We start from the raw sequence: 23,727 nt of genomic DNA, 5'->3' as shown, positions 1-23,727 counted from the left end.
CTTCCGACGTTAATTGCTGTATCTTAGAATAATTTCGATTTTTATCGAAAAATTTCTCCTGAATTTTCCTTAATTTATACTAACAATTTCCTTATTTCTCCTTATTTTTGTGCTAAAACCTCCTTAATTCCTTAATAAGGAGTCCAAATTTAGAGTGAGAGGCCTGATCTCATCCCTTGCTTCTCCCAGAGCTGCGGAAGTTGACTAAGAAAATTCCTTTTAGATCATTATTTTGATATGAAGTGTACTGTAGAATCTACAGTTGAGATGAACGTGAAAGGTATTTTATTTGTGTGTTGTCCTTCTTCTCTCATCAAAAAGAATGTGTTGATGTCAAAGAGTATTCTGATACCAGAGCTATACCAGAGTACTGACATAATTAAAACAAGCTAAGTACTTCCCTGACGACGACTTCCTAAGGAGCCCTTAGTTACAATAATAATCTGAAACTCTTATATGGAATTTTAGGATATTTTTGAAATATTTGACATTTTTATTTCCTGGAGCTCGTCGAGACCTTTCCAAGAACTCGCATTTCTTGAAACTCAACCACACGTTTAGATAAAATTTGAGGAAACTTTCACTCAAATTGATCATTGTTTGTAGCGTTTTTTACAGTGCTACAGCGCAAAAAAGTTAGTTAAATTTCACCCGCTTTTTAAAAACTCATCGAGACCCTTTCAACGAGCAAGTTAAAATCGGTAGAAACTTCGGCATATTTTGAAAATTCTCAATTTTCTAGGAAATGTTCCTTTCCACTTCTTACAACTAACTTCATTCCACATATCTCCGGAACGATCCAAATGCGCCAAAGTTCATCCTATTTCCTAGTACTCGATTATAACTAAACAAATAGAAAGCAACTCCGTAATGTGATTGTAATTTCTTTATTTTATCGCTATGTCGCTTGAATATATTGAACAACTTTAAAAAATATTTTTAAAAAAAATGAAGAAGAAGAGAGTGAAAACAATAAGGGAATTATTAACAATATAAAGAGGGGCGGGCGACCAAATTAAATTTTGTAAAAATAAAAATAAATTAAAAATTGGTCTTAATTTGCTACCACTATCTTCCACAGTAATATTTTTGTTGTTTACATCTTAGAAACTAGATCAGCATTAACCTACGCACGACCCTCCTCTCGGCAAGCAACGGCAGCGACCAAGGCTGCGCCTCTACCACTACCATCCTCCGATAACATTAAGTCGAACGATATTTCGGGCTTAACAAATTGACGAATACGCTTCATCATCAGATCATGAAATTTGGGATGAAATCGGTACACAGAACCGTCAACACCAACCTGCCGATCAAATGCATTCATGACAATTAAATCAATCAAAGACCGATCGGAATATGAATCAATTACCGTAACACTCGGCTCATCCATTTTGTTTATTAACGCTGCGATACCGGCCGATACCAAGTGTGCCGCCCGACTCGAAACACATTCGCATATATATCGAACATTGGCACAATCCTGTTCGGTAACATTTTGCAGACCTAATTCATCCATGACTTGCATGCAGTTTGTATAATTTCCCGGCTTGTCGGATTCAATTTCGGACACATATTTGGTGAAGAATTGACCGCGCGTTCTCAGCAATTCCGAATCAACGCCGTTGAACAGTAGACCCTCTTTCGTAAATCTGTAGATAGCCAATCGAGCCAATTCACCCATGTACATGCCGGATATCATTTTCTCTTGACTGAAACAAAACGGGAAAATGGGCTATTCGTTAACCTCACTTCCTTCGCGTAATCAATCGTATCACTTACATTTGCTTTCCACGATTAATACTGTGCTCATCAATGTCTCTGTCGTATTGTGTGCGGATAAAGTCTAATACGCCATTGTCACCGAAAGCACCCCATTCAGTGTTGATCAAGACATGTTGCTTTTCTGTTGTCGGACCATCCCAGTTCTCAACGTTTTTGATTTTTTCAACGTAGCATGCATTACTTCCGGTTCCTGGATTCGAAAGGAAATCGTTACATTTGTCGCTCGTTATTTAAACAAAAAAACGGCAACGCTCGCTTCGAATGCCATTTTGTTGAGCATGAAAATTTGTGGATTTTTTCAGACATTTAAAAATCTGCTGAGAAAGTTAAGAGACCGTTGTCCGAAGGTAGAAGTACAATTGAAGAAAACCATTTTTGCTATGATTAAATGCTTAGACCAACGCACTTCAAGCAAAAGTGCTTCGATTGACACCTGCCAAATAGAGTACTATTTTGTATGAAATTTTATCCCCAAGTGCGTTGCTTACAACCAAAAACATCTTTGGACTCCACCTCAAAAATCTCATTTTACGATTTACGACCTAAATCGTTCCTTAGTCTCTTTATAATGGTTTAGCACCCAACGAGTGCACAAAAAAGCCATTTTAGAAGGGATTATAATAATTTTTTGGTCGTAAACGTTCTGAAGACAACAGTTGTTGTCCTTACTCTTGCTGGTTGTAAAAATGTTCCACAATTCAACATGCTCAACAACATTACAGTCGAAGACGTTGAAATGAGTGATGTATTTTTCAGCAGAGGCACTGAAACAGACAAATGTGTTCTTACATCTTTCGACGGTTTGTATGACGTACAACATGTTTGTTTGTATTGAGTGGATCAGCTGAAAAACAGCTGATACGAAATGTATCACTTATTTCAAAGTCGCCGACCGTATGATAATAGAAAAAAAAAACAATAAAAAAAACTACTCGAAGCGAGCAGAAGAACATAAGGGCTTTGACTGATTGGATTGTTTATTAATCGCTTACTAGTATTTGCTGGTATAAATCCTTGAAACCTGTACTTTATATCTCAATTTAAACGACTTCAACTATACGGAAGAATAACTCAAGCTGATCGTGTGACAAAACAGTCCGTGAAAAGTATAATTTTGATAAAATAATCAGAAAGAGTGTCGTTAGTTGTGACCTTGTAAATTAACTTTGAAATAAAAAAAAATTGGTTGCATAAGTCACATAAACATGGATTTATCAACAATGTAACCCCCTGACCCATATCTTGTCAAATCGTATTAACAACGAATGTCGTCAGTACGGTGATAGGTGCAATCTTATCCATTCAAATTTAAAAAAAAAATAAAAATTTCAGCGATTACACCAGCAAATTTGTGCTACATTTTAATGAACTAGGAAAACGAAACCAGCAGACTGGTGTTCAGATTATAACTTGGCTTAAAATAAAATCAAATGAAATTGGAAGAATTTAGAAAAGTATATATTTAGTGCTGTGTGTGGACAGTGATAAATCAGAGGTAAAAATCATAAGGCCATGCCCAGAATTCAGCTTTTTTTTTCATGCGGAAATTTTATTGCAAATTAAAATTAATCAAGAAAATAATAGCAAAACCAAACCACCGAAGGGATTAGTAATAAAAGCCTGAACCAACAAAAAAAATCCAATTCAAAAATTCAAACAATACAAACCGAATTAGGGACAAACACAAAATTCATATTCTCTCCTTCTGTATATTCAACATACCGACAATTAATCCTATTTTACAGTTGTGATTTTTCCATGCACATGACATCAATGTACCCGTTGTATCGTTGAGAATAGCACATACATCGATTTGAACGTCCTAAATTGTAATATTGGAATTCGTTTTACTTTTAAACAATTTTTAAGCAAATTTCTTGTTTCAATTATTTCTCTTTCTCTAACAAAACATATGAATTGTCGGCCGCAAATAATATGGTTTTTTCATGATGTGCGTATATGGATGACCTTGGCGGAATGACCTTGACGTTGTCTTTGTGGTTCATCAAAAAAATATTCAACCGAAAAAAAACCCAAAACAATTACAAGATAAGGGGAGGATTCGCACAATTTAGTAATGAAATAATTAGCGAGATTACAGACAATAGGAGAAGAAGGTATTACGTACGTACTCTCAACACTTCACAATCCTATAGATTAGTAGAAGTGTGGAGTGATAGCGCGGCTATCTTATTCACTCATTGTTTAGATCGAGTTATCATTTGAAATATTTATGATAATAAATAAATAAGACCAGATAAAGTGGAGTAGAGTGACCCCTCCCAAGAAAAACGCATTGGTTGATGAATCATCTACCTTGTGAACCAAGCCTGTAAACTTTGGGGAAGGTCAAGCAGATCGCTTTTTAAGGAAATGCGCGCGAACACACCTTTTCCATATACACAGAAATTCACCAAAATCGAATTGGCGTAGTGTGCTCAATTTTCATTATCAAAATAAATGGTGTTCTATCTTCGCAGGGCATATTGTTGTGAAATATATCACTAAATTTCACCACATTTTACTGAATTTCACCAAATTTAGTGAAATTTGATGAAGTGTTTAGTGAAATACCCGCGGCATCCATTTTTGAAAGCTATTCGAAATTCGAACTGGAACACTCTATTAGCTAAGCCCTGGATTACATAACTCTTCGAGCGTTCACCACCGACACAATTAAGTAACTTTTTCGAAAATCCTTTGAATGGTGTTGTCATCATCGAAGCCCTAGATTCAGGGTCTAATGTTGAGAATTATTTCACTAATTTTCACAAAATTTTACTAAGAACTTCATCAAATTCCGTGGAATTTATTGAAATAATTCTCCTTAGATCCAATATATCAATTTTCCATCCTCAAGTTGTCAGTAGAATGTGCAGGCAGACAGGTAATGTCACAGGAAAGTTATAAGACTTTGTACCGGTCTCAAAATCGAAGGGAAAAAGGTAAATCTTTGACAACGCAAAATTTCTATGCAGATATCTTGATACCAAATCTCAATTGAAACTTTTGTTTTCCGGCGGTTACGCTATCAATGAATTCGCAATAATCAATTTTCTTATCTGCTGTCACTGTACAAATATCTGAAAGTAATTTCATACATTTTCCTGTTGCAATTTATTATTTGTGGAAGCAGTCAGTCCAATCAAAAGATAGATCCACTACGTGGTATGAGTGTATTGATTTTGAGTGCATTGTGTGTCGATGAACCTTGAGATAATGGAATATTTTACAAATGAATGAATGAAATGAATGGAAATGAAAATAAAATGAAAATTTCAAGTGTGCAAAAATAATGTTCCGATACAAGTGCAATAACACTAGCCGTAACTAATATAAAAATAAGATTTCTACTTATAATTTCTAAGAAAAAAGCCATCACATTTTTTTATCAGTACCACTTATACTGAGACGAGCACATTTAGAATTTGTTTTTAGTATTTTTTTGTTTGTTTGTTTCATTTTGCTGAATAGAACGGTGCACAATGCGTAGAAAGTTAAATTTTTCCAATTTTATTCTTTAAATATGTTGAGAAGAAAAAACCAATAAAATAAAATCGGCTGCCTTACCAATGATTATACCAATTTTGCAGTTATGATTTTTATGTGCACATGACATCAGTGTTCCTGTTGAGTCGTTTAAGATTCCCATGACTGTTATTTCAACTTCCTATTTATCAAAAGATTTTATTCGAATTTTATTTTATTGCTCCTATCATGCTACAATAGTCAAGTCATATTTCATTCATCTAAATATCGGGAATTTAATCGAGGAAGGTTGAACACCATTCACAGAGAAGAAATCGTTAAGAAAGTTCAACAATTTCGTCAAAAAAACTAGATTAAGCTCTAGGGCCTATTTCAGGAATTTTATCGAGTATTTTCGTGAATTTTGAGAATTTTCAAGAATCTAATTCATGAAAATAGGCCCTGCGAGCCCTACTACTCAAAAATGGAGCTAAAACTATTTCCTGTCGTACCAAAAAAAACTCTCACCCGTTCATCTTAGTTTCCTCTAAAAATTCAAAATATTTTGGGCAACGACTGTGTGAATCAAATCCGTCGGGCCTTATATGGAAAAATTTTCTAAAAAGCCCTTCTTCATTCATACAAAAATGAGAAAGCCCTTCGGGCAACGCCTATCCGTGCCAGCCGAATGATGCAATGAAATTTACAAAATCGGACGTGAATTTAAGTATCTCCTGCCATTCAATGAAAGTCTAGAAAAGGTATGGTCGATCGGCGAATTCGTCTTAAACGCACTCACATTTTATGTCAAAATAATATGAAAATGAGTGCGTTTAAGTACGAAAATCAAATTTTTATGTCCTCCTGGCGGACAATAGACCATACCTGTTTTACACTTTCATTGCTGCCATTAACCATATCTGCATAGTTAAATGCAGAAATGGGACGTGCCACATTAGCAAATTATACGAAAATGAAAATTCATTGCTGACGAGGCTGACGATGTCAGTAGACATTTTGTAATAACAAAAAACATCGTAAGCCTATTCGGAACGGAGCTAAATCAATGAAATTTCATTTTTCTTATCAATCGCTAATGTAACACATTCAATTTCTGTATTTAACTATTCATCCGTGGCTGGAATCCATGCCATGGCCTGCGCAATTTAAATAAGGCGACAGATATAGATAAAACTCTCTACACATTAAAAAGTCGGCTTTCTTCTGTCTGCGATTAATTAAACTTTGGTAAGCCGTTTATAATCCACCGGGGGAAAAACCGCTCTTTCAATTGAATTTTACTGCCTACTTTCGAGCTGTAGATAACGATTAAATTCCATCGAAGAATAAAACATTCTTTGTGTAATCATTGATAAATGTGTCTCGCCTCTCTAATGACAAATTTACGAAAATGATTGGCTTTGAGTTTCGCAACGCAAAAAAACGTTTTCAAATAAAAAGAAAAACTCGAAAGAGAAACCTTGAACATTTTCATCATTAAAAAAAAATGAAAATTAAAAAAGAAAATTTACCCCACGTCTTGCAATAGCATCTTTAAGTAATTGTACCACATCTTCGCCAACAACTCCTTCACAATTAAATCCCTTTGTCCATCTGACTAGCAGACCCTTTGTCAGTCCTAGTTGCAACAGTGGAAAGGAAAATGTGAATCCTAGCGGTAGTCGCTCCGCGTATACACTGTGTTCCTAAACAACAATCAAAAGTTTCATTCAAAATGTGTTCTCAAACTGTTGAGTCAAAAACGATCTTACTCTCATAAAATTGGCTAAACATTCAGCAATATGATCAAATAACTGTTCACCGCTACCCAACATAATATTCTGTGGCACCGCATAGATTTTCGACTGCATTTCGAAATCGTTTTCGCCTTTCAGATGAATGATCAATACTCGGAAATTGGTTCCGCCCAAGTCAAGGGCTAGGAACTTTCCTCGTTCTGGAACGGAAGAAAATCGATTCATTAGTGAACTGATGCATTGCCATCTCTCGTACACATACCTTTTCCGTTTGGTAGATCTTGTATGTATGTAACATAGCATTTGATGTCTGCATCTTTGTTTTCCTTTTTACTTAATCCTCTATTGACTTCATGTAGCACCAAGTCCATCAATTTCACAGTAGCCTTATCATCTATTATCAATTCCTGGCATCTCTCTTGAATCTGCAAAGAAATGAACGAAATTTTTTCGGTTAAATTCATTTCGCAATTTCTCAGAGATATTTATTTGTGGGTGAACAACATTTCACTTTTATACGATTACTGGTAAACAAAACTTGAATCAAATAAAAATACTACACAACGTTGTGTTACGATATTCCGTGGGTGGCACGCTGACTATTTTCATTTATGTCACGAGTGCTCGTTGACATTACGTCAGCATCATTACATACAGAATAATAGTTAATGAAATGACTGTTATTAAGTGTGTGAGTATCGGTGAAAATGAAATAAATTGGAAAACAAGCAAGTAAAAAGAGATAACCACGTAGAGTAGATAATTTTAGGAGGTAAACAATTTTCTTCATAAAAGAAATAGGAGCTGGGGTCAATAAAAAGCATATCGTTCTTATGTAAACCTGCACATGCACATTGTGTAGTACCCATAATTAAAGTTAATTTATTCAAGTTGCAGGTACTAATATTAATCGAAATTTAAATCAAATTGTAACACCACCTCGTTAACGCAGTGACTACTTTGAGGAAAGCGTTTTCCAACATTTTCACAAGTTTTCCTAAATTTTCCGATTTTCCTATAAGTTTTCCTGGAAAGGCTAGACAAATTCGGGAAAATATAGGAAAAAATTCAATTTAAATCTAATCTAATCTAATTTAGCAAACATTCTGAAAACATTTTCTCATATTTTCCCGAGATTTCCTGCATTTTCCAAAATTTTACCAAAAATATTTTTTAGAAAATTATGGAAAATCTAGGAAAATGTGGCTAAATTCGAGAAAATATGAGAAAATGTTTTCTCAAAACCAGTAATCATGCAAGGTTTTCACGAATTCTTATGAATTTTCTTGAGCTTTCACGATTTTGTGAATGTCAAAAATTACAAAAAAAAATCGTAAAAATTCGATATATACACGGTGAAGAGTGTCTTGAGCGAAGCCGATCAATAAATTGAGTTTTCTTTTAACAAAGAATTCAGAAATGGGACCAAATGTAACAGAGGCGTACGCTCATTTCCACTCCAAAAGCGTACGTAATTTACAGATTTCTTCACTTTCTGCTCAATCAAAGAAATTGAATCCTAAGTTGCTTTATGTTTGAGAGAAACCACTTAAAAACGTAACTCGACTTACAAAAGAACGAGAAGGGGCCCTTCTGAAGTTTCACGTAATTTATTCGTGATTAAATTGTTATTGGTCTGAAAGATTGCGAAATGTTTACCATTACATCTATTCCACCTGTAAATGCGAAGTATCAATCGAGACATCGCTTCGATTTAAACGATTGTAGGAAAGTTATCAGCAATCATTACTCGAGATTGAAATACCGATGAGGTGACAATAATACCGAGAAAAGAACACTCAGATATGCTTTTATCTGTCGATCAACTTTGAAGTTGACTTTCAATGGCGTAGAGCGAACAAAAACATACTTTTTTTCTGTTCGACCTGACTACTACTACTAGCAAAAGCTATAATCAAATAACATCGTGTGACGATGGTATCAATAAATTTTTAATGAGACATAATTTACATATTGACGAGTGTGTCGAGTGTTACACCTATAATCAAACTGAATCCAAGGGCAACAAATTTGAAATAAAAAAGAGATAATGTCATACGAACTAACGAAAAATGAATAGAAAGATTAATTAACATGCAAAAGATAAAAGTTTGTTTTTTGTAAATGTCGCGAAAAAGTCAACAGTCAAGACTAAATTAATTTATTTAAATACCTGTATGGAGATATCAGCTTTAAAAGAATGAAATTATGAATTATGACGCTCATAATATGCGCAGACATTGAGTAATTATACCAGACAACATATAATCCCAAACGTTCTTGGAATTTTGCGATGCAGTTCCATGTTAATCGTTTAGCAAATATGTGTTTGAACAAACCTTGTGTCTACTACAATGTAGAATCTACAAGCATCGAAAGCAATGATAGAAATCAGGGACTATTTTTGGGAAAAGATTTTTTCCTTTTTTCCTAGTTTTTCAATAATTTTCCTAATTTTTCTTACTTGTCCCTCATTATCTTTCCTAGGTTTTTAGAATTTTTTCCTAGTTCTTCTTATATTTTCCTAATTTTTCTTAACTTTCACTATTTTTCCAGTTTTTTTTTACATTTTCCTAGTTTTTCCCGTATTTTCCTAAAATTTCCTTAAATGATTTGTGGAATTATAGGAAAATTCTGGAAAAATTATTTTAAAAAAATTTCCTAAAAATAGTTCCTGATAGAAACAAAAGACGAAGTGTGTCGATCGACACCGAGCAATAATTTGGGTTTTCTTTGATCAAATTTGAATTCAGAATCGAGTATGAAATTCAAGGAACAGTAAAAATAACGTATGGCAGTGGCAGACACCAGACAGAAACAAATTTGTGGCTAATTCTCATGTTCTGCACATCATTCAGTAAATCATCCAATTTCTGAACCCAATTAACGATTGTGTTTGTACAGTTTCACCATATGGCAGTTTATGTACCGACACTGTATTCCAAATTCTAACACATAAAAACTTCCATAAAATAATATTAAACCTTGGGATAGCAAACGAATAAAATTTCCAGTGGCGCGACTGCATGTTCCAATTTCGTATAAACATATGTATATACCCCACCTGTGACGTCTGCCAAGCCCTCCAGTGTTGATTGGCTCAAACCGAGAGGCGCGTTGGTATTTTCATTCATATTATAACTGAATAAAAACGGCAAAACCTCCATGCAATACACATATAGAATATTATACGAAAACAACTAAGAAACGATCGATTTTTGACCTTATAGTGTATGTCGGTCTGAATGCGAGCGAGAGAATTGTAGAGTTGTTCTTTTTCGCTGCCTTTTTTTATAATTATGTTCACTGCAGGAAAAAAAATTATTCAATTTTAAAACGGAGAGTTTTGCCATACGTGCCATACGATGAAGTCTTTTAAATAAATTCGCAACGCTTGCACCTACTTGAACAGACACAGAAATACATTATTGTGCGCTGCGATATATTTAGAGGAATGAAAATACAAAATATGAAATAAAATAAACGTTTACCAGTGCATTGACTCGCGTAGCTGCTGATTTTTTTTATTTCTTTCGTTTCGACATTAGGAATTTTGCAATTCATTATTCAATTGTACTTTGTCACGTCACATGATGACTCTGAACTATTAATTTGTGATTAACGCACTTTATGTTCAACGATTTTTGTTGATTGAATCTAATCAGTCCGAATTGGACAACATTCTAAATTTAGATTGATATTACGGTTCGTCCAGTTAACCGTCTTAAACTGTCTCAAGTGATTCGAATTTGAACACGCTATTTTTCTGCTCCCATATGTATTTATATATACACAATGCACTCCCTAATGACATCCGGTTGAAATGATACAATTGAATTTAGTCGGGCATGAAGTTATAGTGTATGATGTACGATGTCGAGAGTCTAAGAATAGTAGTAAGCCAATTGAGCAAATAGGCCGAGAGCCGGTTTCTATATCAGTCACTCCGGCGGCAACGGTTGGATTTTAAGTGCTGGAAGAGTACACACCTCAGACATTATGCAAAATCCAATTTCAAGATTACATACCATCTTCATTACATCATCAATTTGGTTTTTGGACGGCTGAGGAATATACTAAGCCTACCTTCGTTAGGGCTCTCCTAACACACAAAAACAAAAGAGTGGCTTGTATCGGGAATAGCCTATTTTTGAGAAGTTAGTTTCTTGATTTTCTTCAAATTTCTCGAATTTTATTGAAATTTCCAAAAATCGTAAAATTACGTAAATTCAGAAAAATCAAGAAAATTGAAGGAATCCAGGAAAATTCAAGAATTTTCCGGAAGTCATTTTCTCAAATTTTCCGCAATTTCTCAAGGATTTTGGGTTCATAGGTTCAAGGCATCATAGAGACTGACGACCCTACAGAGGCTCTCAATCTAATAACTTGTGAGCCAATTGTGAACGTAGAATATTGAATTTTTCATTGGATACAACGATATATACAAACCGTACATGAAAAATGGAACAAAATATTTTTATTGATTCGACCAAGAGTAGCCGTACACATGCCCATTCAGACTAAAAGTAAAAAAAATATTTAAACGAAATCATTGTCTCATTATTATAGAGTTACACATTCCAATGTAAGATTACTTAAAGAATCACTTGATGAAAAGGTTCGTTAATAAAAACATTCACATTGACGCAATGTTGTTTCATTTCATTTCGATTACCTAAGCGAATTAAACGGAATTCAATAATCTTTAAATGGCCTATCAAAGTTTAATGATATTGATATGTGAAAATGGTCTTATGGAAATCAAAGAAGCAAAAAAAAACCATCTGATGGTGCATGCTTATCATGACGTCAATTCGACTAAACGTGTGTTTATAGTTTTGCTTGAGTATTGGAAGTTCGTCTAAATAGAAGTTATGCGCACAATCCAAACATTTTTTTTTTACTTTTTCGTGTCGTGTCTATACATCTTTTTTTATGAACAACATACACATGTAGAAGTTCATGGCAATATCGTTGTTGGATATAAGTATAACTGTCTATACCAAGAAAAATGTGTGTTGAGATGAAAACAAGATTGACCCAAAATATTTTCACTCGTTCGTTATAGCGTCGACGCGAATGAAGAGTGATTTGAATTGTAAAAATAGTGTGATGAGTCTGTTCGAATTCGGTAATTTTGTTTATGTAATAAAATTCATTTTATTGTCACAGTCGAGCGCTGTTGTGGTATTTTGTGTCCATAATCTATACTATAAGACGTTGAGATGAAAAGGTAGTAAGACCGACTTACAGGAAGAGGAGAGTCTAAGTTACCGTCGGTAAGATAATAAGGGATGTTTGTTTCACAAGTCACCGGGCCGGAAACAACACAAACTATCTTAAGTTATTCAGATTCAAAGCAAAAACCGACAGCTATTTTCGTAGTCTGAGACCTTCCATAGTTATTTGCTCACCAAAGGGAGAAATAGTTGAAAATTTCATTTCGAAGTACTGTCACCCGAGAAAACGATATTTTCTGAACGCAAGCGAGAAAATAGTCATTTTCTCACCTCACCTGAAACTTCGTGAACCTTTGTTGTGAAATACGTTGTGTTGAACTTGCTACGCTCTGGCGACAAAACACACTTTCGAACTGAAATTTCCGACCTTTGTTCCCTCGGTGAACAAACAACTATTCATATTTTATTTCCGAGGCTCCCTAAGTTTCAGCTGAGGTGAGAAAACGACACATATAATAAGTTGATGAACCCAACACGAAATTGTAATCATATGATATCAAGAGTAACGACAGAAATAAACGATGAGCTCCTGTTAACTTACAAACACTATAGGAGGAGATTTATGCACTAACCATCACAAAAAGACATTTTCCAAATAAAATGTTTTCGGTTCATGTATTTATCCCCTCATATACGAATGGTAATATTTGAGCGTTATTTTGTATGGGGTTACCATTAGAAATGATAGAATTAACGTTATATTTTCCCGATATTGGTCGAAATTTAGTGAAATAACGGTAAAGTGTTCAACATATTTAAAAAAAGACAAATCTCTTTGGTAAGCCCAGAAATTTCTTTGGAATATATATTTTCGCTAGAAGATACGTTGAACAAAAGAAGTAAAAGATTTAATGATACTGCGCGTTTGTCATTTCTAAAAGGTAGCATTATGAACATGGGTCATTCCACCCATCCATAAGACTATTTGCAACTATTACGTAATAGAAATTTGACCTACGACCTACAATGTCACCAAAAATTCAAACGTTCTCTGACAAAATATAACTTTTGATTGTCTTAAAGTTCCTATTCAAAATGTCGCACTGAGTGCGTAAGGTACTCTCACAAAGTACCTACTAGTATAAAACGCGGAAAACACGGAAATACAATTTTCATTCACTTTCATCATTCTTTCTTCTACCTACTATAAAAAGTCATTTCAATGATGTACTTCTCTTAAGGGTGGCGCATTATTATTTTCAGCTTGTACCGAAAAGCAACGTATGTATATAGAAAGGAAAATCATTGCAATTTTCTCGTGAAGGACAAATTAATTGAACTCCAAACGAAAAAGTAACGTCGCCATTGGCTGTTACCAGTTCTGCACAATTTAATAAAATAAAACAGAGACGGAGAGAGGAAAAAAATGAAGAACGGATATGTTCATCATTTTTCAATGAAATTAAAGCGATAAATTAGCCATGAATTGAATTAGTATAATTTGAGTCTGTTGTCCTAAAAACGAATTTAATAAATTGTCTGTCATTTGAATCGACCACGCAAAAAACGTCTCGCTTTTTTGCCAGTAATTCACTGTAAACAGACGAACAAAAAAAAGCTTATTGCAAAATCCCCGCACTCATTGCATTGTGTGTTACCTATCTATACGATCAGGAATAAAGTGAATATTTTCGGCCCACACTATGTAATTATTTCGCTCTTATCAAATTTATTACACACTCGAATCAAACGAAAAAAACAGTTGTACGTCGACATGCTTCGATTGGACGGTTTTTTATGGACGAAAATTTAATAATTTTTTTTAGCGAAACGGTTTTTTTATCAACTTACTATTGGATTCGGTTCAAGAAATTTGCTTTTATCAATTTGCAAATTTTTTATGTAAGGTGTGATAAAATCCATCCTGGTACAAATCGATTCGTTTGCGGTGTATTTATATGCACAAAATAATTGAGAAAACGAATTAAATTAAACTTTCAGCTATGGGACACTTTCACAATTCATGTAACGTTCATTAAACAGTATTATTTATTGTTGTTCAGCAATGCATTCGGTTCGAATTTCAAATGCGACGACACTTTACTTTTGTCGTTGTTGTTGTAATTGTTATAAGCAAAGATCAATGTGTGTTCTCTCTATCTAGATATAATATTTATTGCAACTGTAAACACTTCTAATTATTAATTCTAAAATTGAAATCGAACACTTTTTCCTATAATTTACAACTTGATCAACCTCTCAACACCATTCAGTTAATTAAAAATGAATTTTTGTTGAACGAAAATTAATGTTAATTTGTCACTTAGTTAGTTATATATACTTTATCGTCGTCGCAACGAGGAAGTTCAAATTTTATTTCAAATTAAATTTATTTCTTCGTTTCACCACTTATAATTATGATAATAAACACTCCGAAAACAGGCACGTCTTCTTCGACGTTTGGCGACCAACTGATTCGGATAAGGTTAATAAAATGTTCTAAAGAAAGTCAATGCAAAATTGGTTGTATGGCAAAAATAAAAAAAAATTGATATATCATGGAGAAAGGTCACCTTGGGTGTTCAAGCGCGTTGTTCAAACAACTATAGGTAGTATACTAACTAGAAACTCAATTGTACTCTGGAACATGAAACCTCTCAATACTAACTATACTCCATAATGTCGGTGTATGCGTAGATATTTACACACAAATGTATCGGGTCTGCTTATCATGAACCAGAGCTGTTATAAATATACGTGATGCAAAACTCTTTCACACCAGTGAAATTATGAAAATATCGTCGGTGTGGTGGTGTGCGGGCACATGTGCTGCGAGTTTAATCGGACAAATACTGACGGAATGGTATATTATATATGGGATTTAGAGGGCTCTAAAAGAGTGTGCATAATAAAAGGAATGTTGTTCCCGGTGGTTCCTTAAGAAAATTGAATTGTATGTGTGGATGTATGGTTGTGTCGTATATAGACGCTTTTCCGAAATGTCCCTGCATTTTGTTTTCAGTGGAAAATTTTCGTTGCACAACAAAAATGCAATTTTACAACACGAGCGTGTTTTACTAAAAATTCCTGCGCATTGCACTCTGACACACCCCCAAAAATCAATTCCATATTTTCCCAATGGTGACGTAACATTTCGAGTGGCGTGGAAAATTTCAATTCAAAGGAAATTTTCGCCATTATATTCTGAAATGAAATCATCATTGAAAAATTGTGGAATAAGCTTCCGTCATTAATTCCCATTAATTACATGCAACACACAAAAAAAATAATAATTGACGTCCGAAGCTAAAAGCTCTAAAGCGAATTTACGATATATAGTCAAACTGCGACATTTCCAAATCGCAATAGAATTGAACAGCGTAATTTATTATCTGAGCTTTTCAGTTATCAATCAACAGATCAGAACACACTCGCAAGATTATGCGGTCTACCAACCGTTTGCGATTTTTTTTTAATGAAAGGATTTCCAAATTGATAACATTATTCGAAAAATCGGCGACTATATAACAATTGTGCAGATTACGTTCAATAATTCTGAAGCGAAAAATTTCACGAGGTTTCTATCGCTAATTACACTAGGCCGTATAATCATTCCATGAGGAATGTGACTTGATCCCATAGATGTGTGAGGTGTTTAGTTTAATCCTTGTGAAAAAAACACTCAAACTCGCAATAGGTCACTGTCGGAACATTGACCTTTCCCAAATCAGAGAACACTTTGGTACTTCTTTCACCTCATTGATGCAAAATCTTTTACTTCATTTGTTTGAACATATTCATTTTGTTCATATATGAGACCACATTAGGCAGAGCTTATTTTTGTTGTCGTTTCCGATAACAGATTAACAGATAGTATTAAAAGTGACATAGCCATCCGTATCTGCGTATGAAATCCCTGTAATATCATTGAGTGTTCATTACTTCTGCCGTGCTGCAATAAATTAATATCTTTCTAAAAAAAACATTGCAGAACTACAGAGCCTTATTCAAAAAATCTGGTAATTACATACAATCTGATGAAATCAAGTGGTGACCGGAAGCGTCACAGTGCTGAGATGCATCACTAAATTACAATAGTTCTTTAAGACAGAACAAAACGTTCTGAAATCTTCTGCAATTTTCCCGTTTCAACAATTTCTAGAAATTTCTAAATTAAAGAATTTTCTAGAAAATTCTATAAATTTTTAGAATTGCTGACAATTTCTTGAATTTCAAACAATTTTCTAAAAAATTTTCCACAAAAATCTATAAAATAGGCCCTGTCTCTAAGTGTTTTCTCGATAGTCAAGACTTGTAGAGTGTATACGCACTCAACCATAAGACGAGCCCATTTTCGGGAAGTAATTTTCTTCTCCAATTCATAAAAATGCAATCAACGCACTTCAAGCAAAAGTGGTACTTTAAATCGGGTACTGAAACTTGACAGTGCTCCATACAAAGTTTTACACTGTAAAAAGAGTGGGGATAAAATTTAATACAAAACAGTATTCTATTTGGCAGCTGTCATTAATAGCACTTTTGCTTGAAGTGCGTTGATGCAATGCAATTGACGTGATGTAAGAGAAATGATTGGATAAATAGTGACCAACTCAGACACTTTTGTAAAATTTGCAGCCGAAAATAAACCCTGAACTCACTTATCTACTCACAACGGAAAACCAGTCAACCAGTGGCATTTACAGTGAGTGTATTGTAAATAAGCACGTGAATCAATTTCTTATCTTCATTAATTTCTGCTGAATGGACATGATGCAATTACTTTTCGAACGTAATATATGGGAAGATTAAAAGCTGATTAATGAAACAATTTATGATGATAATGCCGTTGAATATATAGTGGCATAGATCAAAACGTGACTTCTTGCAGGGATCAACTTCGTTGGCGATTTTGTCGCTGATCGAAGTAAAATGTATTGACTAGTTCACATTTCAAATGCTGTGTCTGACTTTAATTTATAGTTACACGTGGTTGTCCAATACACACATATCAACTGGATCGCCTTATCATATAGTTTGTACGATAAGTGGTCACACGATTCCAACTAGTTTATACCGGATCCAAAGTTCAACCAATAAAGTTTCTTGAATCGCGCACTTTAAGGTTTCTAAAATTAATATCAATTTGATTGTGCCGAACCATTTGTGTTGTTTATAGAAGGTGAAGGTAAATCGAGTTAGCTTAAAGTTGGAATAATTGCGGTGGTCACTGTATACTGTCGTGGAGTGGAAAATCAGAATTCTTTTCAATTGTAAATGTAATTAAATTGTCAATGAAACGTTCTATTTGGTCGAATACATTTTGCTGATAAAAGTATTAATTGAACAATCAACAAGAATTTAAAATTAGAAAAGAAAAGTGTTCCGTCGGTAGTTTCATGTTGCTGGCACATGAATTTTAGCTAAAAATAGCAATTCCTATATTTACCATTCAATATGTAAGGTACTTCCGGTATTGCCCCTACTTTAATATTCAATTTTTATTTGTGTTTTGCACAAGAAGCTCTGTGATGAATCTATTAAGGAAGTACAGCTAAAATGTATACATTTGGCAAATAATTATATGAGCGTCATGATGGGAATAACCGCTATGGCTAAGTTATTATACATCGTCGCCAAGTTCAGTGAGTAATGAGAGTTCATGTAGCATAGCGATAAACAGGCAAAGATTGTATTTTTGTCCAACTATAGGAAACGCTCTTCTCACTGTTCATCTACACTGTTGATATCCACTGTTGATGTACTTTTGAGCACGGGTTGCCTAGATGCATGATTCCCTGTGATGTCGACCCACTTGTCCCATTCTGAGCGTATACAAGAATTCTCGGCTTAGCGAATAAATATCGATGAAAGGAAACTTTCGCATTTTCACTGACGTATTACGGCAAGCACATCACTGATAAAGTGTCTGTCAATTCTTCTGATAATGATTTGAAGAAATTATGTTAAGTCATCGCTTATGTTTAGCTTCGTTTCGAAGCGTCTGACGATGATAATTGCAGTTTTTAATCTTTTCAGATCTTTCAGATTATTCAATACGTTAAACGACCGCAATTTAATTTTTCTTATAATTCGCTAATGTGACATGTCCCTTCTCTGTATTCAGCTATTCATATAAACAATATAACAATAAATCGATACATGGAAACTCAACTCAATTAAAGTTTGTAATTGGTTAGCATTCTACAGTTTTAATTGTTCCACATCGTTCTACATGTTGTCAACAAATGAAGCGTAAAGAGTGTCGTTTCACTCACACGTACGTGTGAAATTGAAGAAGCGTTACAGAGGAGTCCAAGTTTCGCCGAGGATGATGAAAATAAAATTTTTCACATATTGAACAATTCAGACAAATTTTGTAAAATCCATTCTCGGCTTTTAATAGAGAATGGAATCCTCTACCACTATCGCCATTCAAAGAGTTTCAGACTCTCTTCATCTTGGACACATCACGATTTAAAAATGTCGAAATTTCGACTTTAGCTGACTGTGGCTACATGGTCGGGTTGTCGAGGGAAGTCATTTTAACACAAATTAGCTTAGAATTAGTTCCTCTATCCGTTGCGATAACAATCTATATACAAAATTGACTCGTCGGTTCCGCACGGATAAGAGTGCCGGTTCTCCAAAACGGCTGGATGTGGTTCCTTATAGTACTCGAGTCCCTCAATTAGAACATTAAAAAAAATCAGAGGTGGTATCGCGACTCTATTTAAGCTTTGTTCAACCCCACCGTGCATTTTAGCCTTTTTTTAGAAACTGAGGGAAAGTGTGCTTCCAATGTTGCAACCGAATGTTGACCGAAATCAGCGCTATTTATTCTGGGACTCTTTTTATCCATATGTGTTTGGTTAGGCCTTGGTGCCTAGCCCCCAAAACCAGTCTCTAATATTTTTGATCGTCCATACTTGGCTGGTTGTAAGTGGACAAAAGTCGAAAGATGGGGTTTCGTAGTACGGATTTAATTTCCGTTAGGTGGCGAGGACACGGGAGTGTATGGGTTCGTTGAAAAGTTGAGGTCGAGTACTCCTGGGGCAAATATTAACTTCATAAAATTTTATGATAAAAGGCCGAAAAAATTACTTCCTGAAAATTTCTGAAAATCGATGTAACCTCGGTGAACTTTGATGAGTGCTGTGACCTCACTAATGCAATTATTTGATTGAATTATTACTTTTTATAAATGTGGAAGACCTCAGCTTTACAGCGATACCCATATTTAGTAGTTTGGCAGAGTGAAACACCCAATTTTCATCTGTTACATAGTCACGCGCCTAACTACTAAAGCTGAGGTCCTCCACATTCGTAATAAGTAATAATTTAATCAAATGATTGCATTTGTGGGGTCACAGCTCTCATCAAAGTTCACCGAGGTTCTCTAGATTCTGAGAAATTTTCCGGAGGTCATATTTTCGGCCGTTTATCATCAAATTTTTTGACGGTAATATTTGCCCCGGTAGTACTCGACATCAGCTTTCCAACGAACCCATACACGCCAGTGTCCTCGCCACCTTGCAGAAATGATATCCAATTTTTCGACTTTTGACCACTTACAACCAGCCAAGTATGGAAGATCAAAAATATTAGAGACTGGTTTTGGGGCCTAGGCAAGGCCAAGGATTAACTAGGCATATATAAAAAAGTCCCGGAATAAATAGTGCCGATTTCAGTCAGTCGAAATTCAAAAGAATCCCTCTTTATGATTCTAACCAGGGACAAAAAGGGTGTATGTCGTTCCCAGTCAGTAGTATCAAATAGCAAAAATTATGTTCCAAAAAATGAAGTAAAAGATTTCTAATGAATCTCTTGAAAATAGTTAGATCAAGCAAAGTAATAGATCTAATTTGTAAAACTGCTGATATGTTTGCCGTCTTGGAAAAGGTTATAGATATCTCGGAACGGTGGAACCTAAAGCTCGAAACCGTAATAGCCTCTGCCTCTCTCATTTTAAAGATAACAGGAAACGTTATATGTAATTTTCCGTCCAATATAAATGACTCGCCAATTTCATAATGAATTTGAAAACGATATCTTTCATAACGTTATTAAACAATGAAATCAACGATGTGTAATAACAGTTAGTACAATATCGGGCACAATTTCGGTGCAATGTAATTCTCTTTTTACGAGATTAGATAAGTTCTTTGTGGGTCTAATTACGAAATCGAACGTCGTAAAGCCATTTAGTGTACCGAGCTAAAAAATGTTCAAGGAAGTGATAAGAATTTTTCTTTTATTTTTAGTGTGTTCAGAAAATATAATAATTAACCTACGTAATGTGCACACAGTGTCATTGCTGGTGTATACACAATTATGTTATATTATTAGATTAACTGTCGCTGATGCAAATCTTCAATAAAATTGCAAATCGTTATGACCAGTTTTATGATGCAGATATGACCGCTGTTGACAATATTATTTTATTAATCGTTCTATTGCACCGCTATAATCCATCATTTGGGTATGCGGTATTATATTAGCGTTTATACGATTCTATGTTTACGATTTGATTGACGTGCTTTTCATTTACATTTTTTCAATCGGCGAATAAAGTTATTGGCGGCATTTTAATAATATATTTTCCATTATAAAACAATCAAATTGATAACAATTCTATATTACATGCCCTCTCGTACATAATATAATGAACTGTGCAAAATTTGTGCGCGGATTGTGAAGACATAATATTTGTAATTGAATTCCAATGTCCACAGTATAAAATTATTGAACTTCACATTGCTTATCTTAATGGGGCTCGTCTGCGTACCACATGTGTATGGCTACGTATACATGTGGAAACGTGTGTTAGTAACAACAAGCCCAATAAGAAATATAAAAAAATAATTATATCACTGGAAACGAGTCATAAAAAATTATTTAACAACAAAAATGTTATCTTACTGAATGTTACACACTTGCTATCACAAAGTTCAAAGCTTAATTTTTCAATTTTCATATAAAATTTGTGTTTTTTGTTTATTAAAATTTAATTTAATTTAGTTAGGACTATCAATGTTCGAAATATGATTCCAAGAATATTGCCTCCATAAATTTTAATACGCACTCGATAGTCACATTAACCTTACGACCTTCCTAATCTCTGGATTACGTACATATTCGTTGAATGATACGTAGAAAAAAATAAGGAAAATTTCTGGGAATATTTAACTGGGTTGTTTACTTTATTTGTTTTCCAATGACCAGTTTTCAGACATGAAAAACAACTCAAATTCCAAGGTTCATTCAGTTTCAGGCAATTTTTGTTGTTGACAAACAAGCCTCAGAACATTTTAACGGGGGAAATTGTCTCTCTTCCTATATGATAAAATCGGATCGCTGTGGCATCACACACCAATATTAATAATTTTCCATGAGAAAGTTCTGACAACTGTGTCTGATCCAGTTATGCTAGGCTCATTTAATTTCTATTTCATTAGAGACTTTCATTTCGACACCGAGTACTACCTCAATCATTTTCAACTTGACCAATGGTCAGTGAACTGATCATGTACGTACGTAATACGTACTACGTATACATCGAAGGAAATACTCTCGAAATAAAAGATAGTATAGGCAAGTATTGAATGAATTACCTGGAAGACGTTCGCAATATAAAATTCTATTGATAAATATTATTAGTATGATCAGATATTGACCATTTAGAAACGCCCATCTTATCGTAATAAAATCTTTAAATCTGTTTTCTCTTAATGTTTCAACAAAATCTATTACTTCAATAGTTTTATCAAGTGTTACGCTATATAAGTGAACATTAGTCAGTGCTTATTATAGTTAGTTCTTTGTTGTCAGTCGTTGTCGATAGCAGATGACCAGTTCATTTTAAATTGCACTGATGTGGTTGTTAAGCTAAGCTTGTCCGGCTGACAATACAATTAAAAACATTTCCCAACTGTTTCAATCTGAGATAGTCAGATGAAAAGTCAACAGCATCACGTTTTTTAACGAAATACTTTCATTAGCATGTGACTTCGCATGTGACAGAGCTTTTCGCGGACCCGTGTGAATACGAATTAGCATTTCATTTGTGAATATGATTCACTAGAGTTGTATGTGTAGATGGCAGTAATGTCCGCGTTGTGAAATGTCTTAATTGATCTTCGAAAATTACGTCTTGAAGTCCTACAAAATTCAATAAAATTCTTACGACAACTAAGTGTGATTCAAGGAGATCTGCTGTCCATTTCTTTTTCGTTGATCAATTTTCCATAGTCTTTAATTTCGACTTCGTCTTTTAATCCTTTGCTTGTCGTATCACAAGTTATTTTTCTCAAATGAGACTTTTACTTTTCAGAAGCTATTGGCAAGAGGTAAAAATAAAAAAAACGAGAATTTTGACAAATTTATGCCAACAAGGTAATTCCCTTCCAAAAGCATATACCAGTTTTTCTGAATGAAAATTCAAATAAAAAACTTGTTTGTTTATTATTAAACAGTCCACAAGCACTATGAACAATAAGTTATAAATTTTGCGTCTATTACAATTATTATTAATGGCGTTCAAAGTGATCGAGTATTGCTTTAGGTTATAATATAATGAACGGCAATAAAAATTAATAAAACTGTAAAACGTTTTACAACAAAGGTTACATTCATTCCACTCGACATTCTCAATAAACAGAAATATGGAAAAATGTGCAAATATTTTTTTTTTCATCAAACCGTGTGTCTCATACGTAAATTAACTATATTAATGACTTCATTCGTATCATCGACGATAAAACACATTTTTTTCGGGAGGAAAAACAATTTTAATCAAACAATTTGAAGTCAAATATTTACAAGAGAAAAATTAATTTTTTTTCTGGTGCAAAAATGATTATTGCATAACCGTGAAAGAGTCGCGAAGAAGCAGAGCGATAGTTTTATTGGAGCCAAAAAGGCAAATCAAAAAAATAAATAAATATCAAAATAACTCACCTCTTTCGACACACCTTGCGTTGCCATGCTTACAGATTTAAGTGATTGCGTTTAAGTGAACTCTCCACAAAAAAAAATATTTCAAAGAAACAAAAATACCGAATCGGTTACAAACTTTCGAACAGCAAACTATCTTACAATTTTCATTAATTTTCTTTGAACACAATCAATTTTCGCACATATGATCTAACCAAAAATACAATTGAGTTGCATACGTAACCAGTTTGTTGTTTCAATTACAAGTAATGCAGTTGTAACGAATGCACTGTGTTTATATATTATTATTTTCAGTGTACAGAAGAATATCAACCAACCGCAGATATATGGACAGACAGAGAGATGTATAAACAAGTAAATATTTACAACAATAAAAAAATTGATTTTAATTCATGTGATTGTTTTAGCGAAAAATTACGATAAAATTTATGATTTGTTACAGAGATACTGAACAAGGAAAATCAAATAAAATTTTCGTGTCAACAAAAGGAAATGTTGCAAATATGAAAAACGTCTACAGTATCGGCCAACGACCCGTTGTCAAACAAGGCTTAACACTAACTAAAACCGATCGTTTGGCGGTC

General features: G+C 34.1%; 1 protein-coding gene across 6 annotated transcripts; it reads right to left on the bottom strand.

Annotated features, from left to right (window-relative positions):
* Positions 1 to 867: 867 nt before the first annotated feature.
* LOC119070984 (hexokinase type 2) lies at positions 868 to 23,711 on the bottom strand. Of its 6 annotated transcripts, none has more exons than XM_037175570.1 (9): positions 14,764 to 14,804; positions 14,042 to 14,350; positions 7,273 to 7,435; positions 7,026 to 7,210; positions 6,786 to 6,959; positions 3,508 to 3,607; positions 1,783 to 1,975; positions 1,373 to 1,712; positions 868 to 1,306 (listed from the first exon to the last, which is right to left on the bottom strand). In XM_037175570.1, the coding sequence occupies exons 2-9, from the start codon at positions 14,111 to 14,113 to the stop codon at positions 1,127 to 1,129; spliced, it is 1,407 nt and encodes a 468-aa protein (XP_037031465.1). In that variant the 5' UTR covers positions 14,114 to 14,350; positions 14,764 to 14,804; the 3' UTR covers positions 868 to 1,126. The 6 variants fall into 6 exon arrangements, with proteins under 6 accessions (XP_037031465.1, XP_037031464.1, XP_037031467.1 ...); XM_037175569.1 differs by having other exon boundaries at positions 14,532 to 14,787; XM_037175572.1 differs by lacking the exons at positions 14,042 to 14,350; positions 14,764 to 14,804 and adding an exon at positions 23,147 to 23,711.
* Positions 23,712 to 23,727: the final 16 nt, after the last annotated feature.

The sequence above is a fragment of the Bradysia coprophila genome, assembly GCF_014529535.1.
Source record: "Bradysia coprophila strain Holo2 chromosome IV unlocalized genomic scaffold, BU_Bcop_v1 contig_106, whole genome shotgun sequence".
Classification (NCBI taxonomy): domain Eukaryota; kingdom Metazoa; phylum Arthropoda; class Insecta; order Diptera; family Sciaridae; genus Bradysia; species Bradysia coprophila.
The sequence above is the reverse complement of the archived record's forward strand: the minus strand, read 5'-3'. Positions and strand labels throughout refer to the sequence as shown.